Here is a 9,242-nt window from a genome sequence, read left to right as displayed (position 1 = left end):
CTGTAGCAAATGAGTGAAAAGTAGTTGTCAAAAGGGGCAACCATTCTTGCCGGCAGTTCCATGTTGGTGTCCATATCCTTTAAAATAAGCTGAAAAATCTGGATTTTTATATGAAATCTGGCTTTTAAATGTTGGTAGAATTTTATCTTTAACGTTATAGGGGCCAAACCAAAAAGATGTTGACTGGGAAGGCCACCAATTAGATTTCTTCGTATAGCTAAATGTTTGAAGAGTGCATGCAGAAAAAGTTGTCTTTTAAATAATATGCACAGCACACATTAATAGAGGAATAGGCTTAGTGCTTCAAAGGTTTGTTTTGACTGGGGCCGCGAATGGACCGGTATTGTGAAGGAGAGATTGTGCCTTCTGTACCCTTGTTTTAGCTTGTAACTCATTGTGGAAGATGGCTTTTTACTTCCATCAGGTGGGCTGGATCAGGTCTTTTATACAATGTCTAGTATTTTTAGGCAAACCCAAACCCAGGATTCCTCCTTAGGGCCAAGTTGAGACAAAGCACTAAGAGAAATGCGAGTCCCAAATTTGCCTCCGTTAGCAATTATTGCTAGCAAGGCGCTAGCTAGCTTTTAGTACGTGAGTTATTTTCTAGGAAGGAACCCACGTGAAAACTCGCTGATTCCTCCCCGATGAATCGGCCTCTGCTGGTAACTACAGTTAACTCAGGTGGCTGAGAATTCCTGCACTCTTATCTGGAATCCGTATCAATAGAAAAGTTCCGCGTTGCTCAGTAACTAATGGCAACCCCGGGCTCCCGGATGTGACGTCAAAGTACCGACTGTTTTTCCGTCTATCGACGGAACTCGGACCTCTGGGATGCGGTGGCTGTGTACGTGGAAGTAGCCCACGCATGCGCAGTTCAGCTCTTTCATCTATGGGAAGGGCCGAGGGTAACCTCCCGGGCTCAGGGGAGACTGGTGGGATGATGGGCACCCGCTGACAAGGCCGGTCGAGTGGAGAAGGAGTCGAAGTGGTTCGCTGCACCTTTCCCCGGGCCTGCTCCGGTCGCCCTGGCCCTCGGCCTTCCCGCTTGGTGCTGCCGCCGCCACTGCCGGCCGAGGAGGGAGGATGAGTTGGTTTAACGCCTCCCAGCTCTCCAGCTTCGCTAAGCAGGCCCTGTCTCAGGCCCAGAAGTCCATCGACAGGGTCCTGGACATCCAGGAAGAGGAGCCGAGCGCCTGGGCCGAGACCATTCCGTACGGAGAGCCGGGTAAGAGGGAGGGGAGCGGGGACCCTAGGCTCCCGCAGGCATCTTCTGAGGCGGACAGGTGAAGCGGTGTACACCGGGCTCCTTCCTCACGAAAGTTCTGAGGAAGTCATTTCTTCCCGGCCGGTCCTCAGAGATTTATTTTGTCTCCAAGTTGGTCTTTGCTCTTTTCCCGAGGGAAGATGCAGCTCCACGTTCCTCCTTGCCGCATGCGGCCCAGGGTGCGGGTCCTGCCGGCCTCGGATGACAGGGACTTGATTTGTTGGTCTTGTCCCCACGCGCTCCCTGGACGGAGCTCCAAGCACAACGCTCCGGAATTGCTGCGCGCTTCGAACACTGCAGCCAAGATCCTGGAGTACATCAACATGGACAGGACGACAGTTGCTAACACTTAGTGAGCACTTCGTGCCTGGTAGCGCGTAGTGGGCTTTTTATTACTTTTTTATTTTCAAACCAGCTCTTCGAGTTAGGGTCACTGTTATCCGTGTTTCACAGAAGAGGAAAATGAGGCTCAGAAAGGCCAAGTAACTTCCCCTAGGCCACTCAGCGGGCGAGGGGCAGAATATGCTGCAGATACTACCGGTGGACACTGGCCCAAGATTTTTGGGTTGCATCACAGTTTACTTCCAAGTAGTTACGTCTCAGTTTGTCAGATTAGTTGAGCTTAATCTTTTAGGGATCTTCAGGTTCCTTTGGCAGTTTAGCATTTTGGTGTGTGCGGTAAAGATTCGCAGATTTTGGGGGTGTGTGACCTCTGAAAAAGAGTGAGTTATTCTTGACTGCTCTTTCTGGGTTTTATTTTTAATTTTACGTCGTTAAAAAGCCAGGACCTAAATGTGAAGTATATATATCATGATCCTATTGTTTTTTACAAGGTGTTAGGCCTTGTTGGAGTAGCTCAACTTCCTTTTACATATGTATCCCACGTTTTGAATTACTGAACTTTAGAGGAGATGTTATAAGTTTTAAATATAAGGACACTTGTTTTATGAAACTTGGGGCTTCAATTGTGCTTCATTATTCATTTTTAAAAATAAGTTATCCAGAATAAACTCAGATTTTAGTGAAATCCCATAAATGTCTTTTGATCACCTGTGTTTTACATTGCCATCATTACAAAATGACCAGTCTTCAAAATGGAGTAATTTAAGTGGATATCAGATAACGCTGGGATTTATATAAAACATTCTCCAAAAGGCAAATTTGACTTCTGTAATTCATTAAGATGACTTAAACTAATTAGCAGACTTAATCTTGCTTGTTTATTTGCATCTTAAATTTTGGTTTTCTCCTTTTTTCATCGTTTTCATAGGAGCTTTTAGATACTTGTGCTCTCCCCACAGCTTCTAATTGTGCATAATTTGTGATAATTCTGCTCAGCCACTTCTGAATTTAGAAAAGCAGATTTTTTTTTTTTAGAAGAGTGCTTTAAATATTTCAGGGAATATGACACTTTTTGTTTATCACTGGGTTTTTTAGTAAAACATATTTCTATGACTGATACAATTACCTTTTATTCACCCAGACGATAGTTTCTCCTTAGTGATTTTTAAGAATCCTAGTGAAAACTACCATCTACATCAAAAAAGCAATAATTCTAATAAAAATGCACATTTCTGGAATTCATATGACCTACAAATTGCTGCCATAATTTGTAGTTTAGGAAGAGAACAAAACTTTCTCATAGAGTGGGTTTGGAGAGTGAGACTTGGAGAATGAACTTGTAATTAAGTGGATGAAAATGAATTTGTCCTCTAGAAGTTACTGTTCCCATCAGTTTATTTTGATCTTTGAAAAAGAACATTTGTCACCAGTATTTTGGGTTCAGTTTTTGAGTGTTGCCCTCTTGCCTAGCTTGTAACTATATTGTTGATATTACAAGAAAAAAATTAATATGAAACTAAATGAATAGAAGGTAGAGTCAATTTGCCATGACTACACATAACCTGTGTTAGTGAAGATACTATTGTGAAATGCATCATATTGTGTATCTTGAACATAGCAGGAGTTTTATAACATACCATTACTTTCTTAATTTGTTGTGGGAGGGAATAACATAATTGCTTCTGGTAGGCCAGGCCCAGTCTTGTCTTTTATCCTTGTTCCTAGTTCCTATTGGGCAGATCGACACCTGTTTTCCTCTTTAAAGCCCAAAGTTAACCTGTGAACTAGTTAATAATGTAGTAAGCAATGAGTTTAACAGGTGCAAATTTTAGGTTGTATTCCAGATTTTCTTTTTTAACATGTCTATTGGCTTATAATGGTGATTGTAATGTTAATATATATAAATGTATTTATTTATTTGGTCATAGGAATAAGTCCCCCTGCCAGTGGAGGATGGGATACATCAACCTGGGGGCCAAAATCAAACACTGAACCTCAGAGTCAACCAGTAGCCTCTCCTAAAGCAATTACAAAGCCAGTTCGGAGATCTGTGGTAGATGAATCTGAAACTTTCTTCAGTGCCTTTCTCTCTCCAACGGATGTCCAAACCATTCAGAAGAGTCCAGTGGTATCAAAACCACCAGCTAAATCACAGAGACCAGAAGAAGAAGTGAAAAGCACCTTACAGGAATCCTTGCACACAGGAGAGTCAAGAACAACTGAAACAACTGAGTCAAAAGTAAAAGACTCTTCTTCCTGCGTATCATCAGGGGAAACTCTGGCAGTGGATACTTTGTCACCTAAAACTGAAGGCAAGCATGAAGAAATTGTTAATAAAGAACAGGATATAAAGGAGTCAACCTTAAGTTTGAAAGTATCTGAGAGTGTAATTAAAGTGAAAATAACTAGGGAAAATCTATCCAATATATCTACGCAGTCTCTCACAGCAGAAACAAAAGACATGGCATCGGAACCTAAGGAACAAAAACATGAAGACAGACAGAGCAATACACCTTCTCCTCCTGTGAGTACTTTCTCGTCAGGTACTTCTACCACCAGTGATATTGAAGTTTTAGATCATGAAAGTGTAATAAGTGAGAGCTCAGCAAGTTCAAGACAAGAGACTACAGATTCAAAATCAAGTCTTCACTTGATGCAGACATCTTTTCAGCTTCTCTCAGCATCTGCTTGTCCCGAATATAATCGTTTGGATGATTTCCAAAAACTCACTGAGAGTTGCTGCTCATCTGATGCTTTTGAAAGAATAGACTCGTTTAGTGTACAGTCATTAGATAGCCGAAGTGTAAGTGAAATCAACTCAGATGATGAATTGTCAGGCAAGGGATATGCTTTAGGACCTATTATAGTTAATCCTTCAACTCCAAAGACTAAAATAGTTGAATCTGTTGAAGGAAAATCTGAGGAAGAAGTAAATGAAACACTAGTTATTCCCACTGAGGAAACGGAAATGGAAGAAAGCGGACGAAGTGCCACTCCTGTTAACTGTGAACAGCCTGATAGCTTGGTTTCTTCTACACCAGTAAATGATGGACACACTGTCTTAGACAAGACGGCTGAGTGGTGCGAAGCTGCTGAAAGTCAGCCAGAAGCACTTCCTGAGAAGGAAGATATTTGCAAGGTAACTCTAGAAACAGGAAGGGTATTTTTACATATGCTTTTCAGAGATTAAATCGTGTTTTTTTAAAATATTCGGTGAAGCATTGTGATTTGTACTGATTTAAAAAACAGGTTTTTTGCCATTTAAATGCGGCATTAGGGACTTTAAAATTGAAGACTTACTCATAATGAATTATTTGAAATTTTTCCAAGTAGCATAAGTTGATATTTCAATATAACTAAACATAAAGAAGTTTTTATCTTATGCCTTTACTGTTGAGTCTTTATCACTTTAAAATTCTTTTATACTATGCTCATTAATTTGTCAGTTTGCAAAGGACTGTCTGTAAACATATATCTTCAACTCTTACAGATAGAGGTGCAAAAACAAATTTATTAGATGGGTTTTGTTATATCAAAACATTTTTTGCATGTTCACATTTGTAGCAAATCTCAAATTTAGTTTTTAGGTTAATTATTGATGTTTTTCTGTTATTAATTGCTTCCATTTGCTTTTTTTATGTTATTTTTTATATTCCTTTTAATAGTTAATTACATGAATAAGAAAGGGAAATGTCTAAGGAACTAAGGCATTGCTTAGGAATGAAAAATTACTTCTAACTAATATATATGTGTGTGTGTATATATATATATAGATAGATATATAGAAAGTGGTATACATTCTTGAACAAGCATTAACTCACAGTTTTAGTTTTTCCTATGATTTTTAGATATAGATATTGAGTTGGATCTGGCATCTTTAATAGACTCCTCTGACATATAGGATGTCTTGAAGAAATGTCCTGTATTTACAATACAAAGTACCATGTATTGAATTATTTAATGTGAAAAAAAAAAAAAGCCAGATTCTCTTACCTAGGTTTGATGTTATTCACACACACACAAAAAATGCCAAGCTATAGCTTTACTAGTAGTTTGAATTCCTAGAAACCAGTACTATTTATTATCAATAAGGTAAGTGATTTCTAAATTAATCTAGACCTAAATTAGGTCAGACAATTTTTTTTTTTTAGTACAAAAGGCACCATTCCTCCCCCACTGATATGCAAGCTTATCACTGCTTCAGCAGGACCTAAGGAATAAGATATTTTAACCATTCTTTTTTGTTTAGCTTTATACTGATAATATTCTGGAGATTTAAAAATTGCATGCCTATGGATTTTCTAAAATTACTTTTGAAAGAGTAGACTCGTAATATTACATCATACTAAAAAAAGTTACATGTTTGGGTTAAAGAATAATACGGAAAAACATACACTTGTTTGTATATCCTCAATCCGACTAAGATATAGAACATTTTGGGAGGCTTTAAGCCCCTCTTTTATTTATTTTTTTATTATTCTTTTGGTGGGATGTACACACTGTTCCCAAGTTTTAGCTGTTAAAAACACACAGCTGTAAGTGTTCTTGTATAGTTATGCAAAAGCTTTCTCCTCTGAGGTATACCTAAAAGTACAATTTTCTATATCAAAGGGTCTGTAGATCTTCAACTAGATATTGTCCAATTGTTTTCCAAAGCGGTTTACTAATTTATACTCCAACCTGCTATGTGGTGGTACTAATTTACACTCCCCTACCAGCTGTGTAAGAATCTTGTACTGTATTCATTGTGTTCCCAATATTGTTTTTAATCATTTTTAAGAGATCATCCTGTTTTATTGATTATAATGATTAGGTTATCCTTTTAACTCATTACCTGCATGTAAGAATGGCCTTTTAAAGTTAAATGTTTGACTCCTGTGTATTCTCCTTCTCTAGAAAATTGAGTATCTGAATGAGAAACTGGATAAAAGGGAAGCTCAGTTATTATCTCTTAGTAAAGAAAAAGCACTTTTAGAAGAAGCTTATGATAATCTGAAAGAGTAAGTATTTTACAAATGTGAATAGTTATACACATTTTGTAGAAGCCCCTACACTTGGTTGGTTATCTTTTAATAATGTTTTTTAAATTACAATGGTTTTTAATTTAACTTGCTTATAATTATTGAAATTTGAATAGTATTTCAATTCTAACCTAACATATTACTTTTCTCCTCACGTTATCTTTACCATATTACCTTTGGCATTGAAGAGAGGTGTTTTGCAAAAAAACAAAAAAATATTTTTCCACTTATTACTAATAATCTTTTAGTATTAGAGATTTAAAACATATCTTTAAAGAAAACTGATATTTAAAAATACTGAGTATTGGTTTGCATTAAGGAGGTGATTGGCAAAAGGTGACATAATTCAAAAATGAACATTTTTATTTAATTTTTTTTGCAGATTTTATTGGGGAATTAGGGAAGGGGAACAGCCAAGTTGTTCTTCAGTCTTAGTTGTGGAGGGCACAGCTAGCTCAGCTTCAAGTCCAGTCGCCATCTGGCAGCCCGGCGACAGCTTATAGCCGCTCAGCTCAAGGTGCCTGTTCAGTCTTAGTTGTGGGTGGGCGTAGGCACCATTCCATGAGGGAGTCGAACCAGCAACCTTGTTGTTAGGAGCACGTTCTCACACCAGCTGAGCCATTCTGCCACCTGTTGGCAGCTCAGCTTGGGTGCAGCTCCCTGGCCTGTGTGGGAATCGAACCGGGGACCCTGTTGCTCAGAGTTCGGGCTCTTAACCAACTGAGCCACTCGGCTGGTCCCCTATTTACTTTTTTCATATTTTTACATATCAAACATTGTGACATTTTCAATTACTAATGGGTTTTCCTTGAGGTGTTTAAAAATAAATTTAGCAAATAATTTTTCTCTGAAAAATTAACAGACCTAAAACGAATCTATTTTTGTAAGGTATGTATTGAAGACAATGTTATTTTCCTTTCACAAACTGAACTCATCTTGTTACCTTTGCAATATGTAAACAAGTATTCCCAATCTCAGTATTATTTTAAATTTAGTGAAATGTTCAGAGTGAAAGAAGAAAGCAGCAGCATTTCTTCTCTGAAAGATGAGTTTACTCAAAGAATTGCAGAAGCAGAAAAGAAAGTTCAGCTAGCCTGCAAAGAGAGAGATGCTGCTAAAAAGGTAATGGACGTTTAAAATATTGTTTAAACTCTGTAGAGACATAGATTTTTGAGAGTGCCTTCATAATATTTTGCTATTGGAAAAAACAGGTAAGAGTAAAAGGATGCTATAGTATATTAACACTTAAATTGTAAATTTTTCAATACCTTTACAATTATAGGTTTTGATATTTTAAAAAACCTAAACAAATACTTGTCTGTGTAATTTTTGTATAAGTCCTTGTAAGATATATAGTGAGGAACACTAGAATAATTTTTGTAAATTATAATTCCATCAAAATAAATAACATTTTAAATGGGACTAAAATTTATGACTACCCTCATTTGTTATTTTCGTACCACTTCAAACATATTATATATATGTACTTTTTCAAGTCAAAATAATTTTAAAATAAAAATTTCTAATGGATAGTGGCTCTTGGGAGGCATAACATTGTTGTATTATAATGTGGGATTCTCAGCACTATTGACATTTTGGGGCTAGACGGTTTTATGTTGTATGGGATTGCCCTGTGCATTGTAGGCTGTTTACCCGCACCCCAGGCCTCTACCTACAAGATGGCGGTATCACCCTCTCCTCAGTATTCCCTACTCCAATCCCTTCCACCCCCACCTTAGTTGTGCTAATTGAAAATGTTGCCAGACATTGCTAAATGCCCTCCTGGGAGCAAAATCAGTCCTGGTGGTGAACCATTGATCTAATTTGTATAATTTGTAACAGTTGGCTATTTCAGAAATTGGTAACCAACTAAGGTTAGTAATTACCTTAAGTGACAAGTTTGCTGTTCTAGTGATAGAAGACAATGTCAACAACAATATATAGTAGGAGGCAGAATGAAATAAGTTATACATAGAGATGAATAAGCAGTTTGGAATGTTATCATGGAGGATGAATTCTGACCAGAGAAATGAGAAGGGTTTCATGAAGACATTCTTACCGGACCTTGATGTATGAAGCAGATTTTGACAATGAATAGCAGTGTTGTGGCTGGTTCAGAGCAGGGTTTTGGGGATTCACAGACCTGGTTTCAAGTCATAACTCTACCACTTCAATAGCTCTCTGACCTTCAGAGTTTACTCAGTTTTTTGAGTCTTTGGTTTTCTTATTTGTGTAGTTGAGTAACACATGTGCCTCCCTCATCGGATTGTTGTGAGGATTGAATGATAATGGATACAAAGTATGGCTTAAAAACTAATAAATTTTAGTTGTTTTTAGTTATTGTTTAGTTTCAGAGCATCTCTTAAAACCAAATTTTAAATCATAGAACACTTTTCACATCATCATACTCCCATTATAGTTTTTTTCAGTAATTTATTTTTTTATTGTGAAAGAAACATTTTTAAAATTAGTTTCAGCTGTACAACACAGTGCAATAGTTATACTTTTTACCCCTCAAAGTGACAACCCCCTTCCCCCAATCCACTGCCCCACTCCCCCCCCCCATATCATACATATCTATTACAATTCCCTTGACTCCACTCCCACACTATACT

General features: G+C 37.6%; 1 protein-coding gene across 1 annotated transcript in view; it reads left to right on the top strand.

Annotated features, from left to right (window-relative positions):
- Nucleotides 1-832: 832 nt before the first annotated feature.
- TMF1 (TATA element modulatory factor 1) overlaps nucleotides 833-9,242 on the top strand; it is a 30,949-nt gene continuing 22,539 nt past the window's right edge. The window contains exons 1-4 of the mRNA XM_019661075.1: nucleotides 833-1,225; nucleotides 3,535-4,745; nucleotides 6,503-6,606; nucleotides 7,623-7,749. Coding sequence (XP_019516620.1) covers nucleotides 1,084-1,225; nucleotides 3,535-4,745; nucleotides 6,503-6,606; nucleotides 7,623-7,749 — 1,584 coding nt within the window. The 5' untranslated portion in view covers nucleotides 833-1,083. The remainder of the gene's footprint in view (nucleotides 1,226-3,534; nucleotides 4,746-6,502; nucleotides 6,607-7,622; nucleotides 7,750-9,242) is intronic.

The sequence above is a fragment of the Hipposideros armiger genome, unplaced genomic scaffold, assembly GCF_001890085.2.
Source record: "Hipposideros armiger isolate ML-2016 unplaced genomic scaffold, ASM189008v1 scaffold_334, whole genome shotgun sequence".
NCBI lineage: Eukaryota > Metazoa > Chordata > Mammalia > Chiroptera > Hipposideridae > Hipposideros > Hipposideros armiger.
The sequence above is the reverse complement of the archived record's forward strand: the minus strand, read 5'-3'. Positions and strand labels throughout refer to the sequence as shown.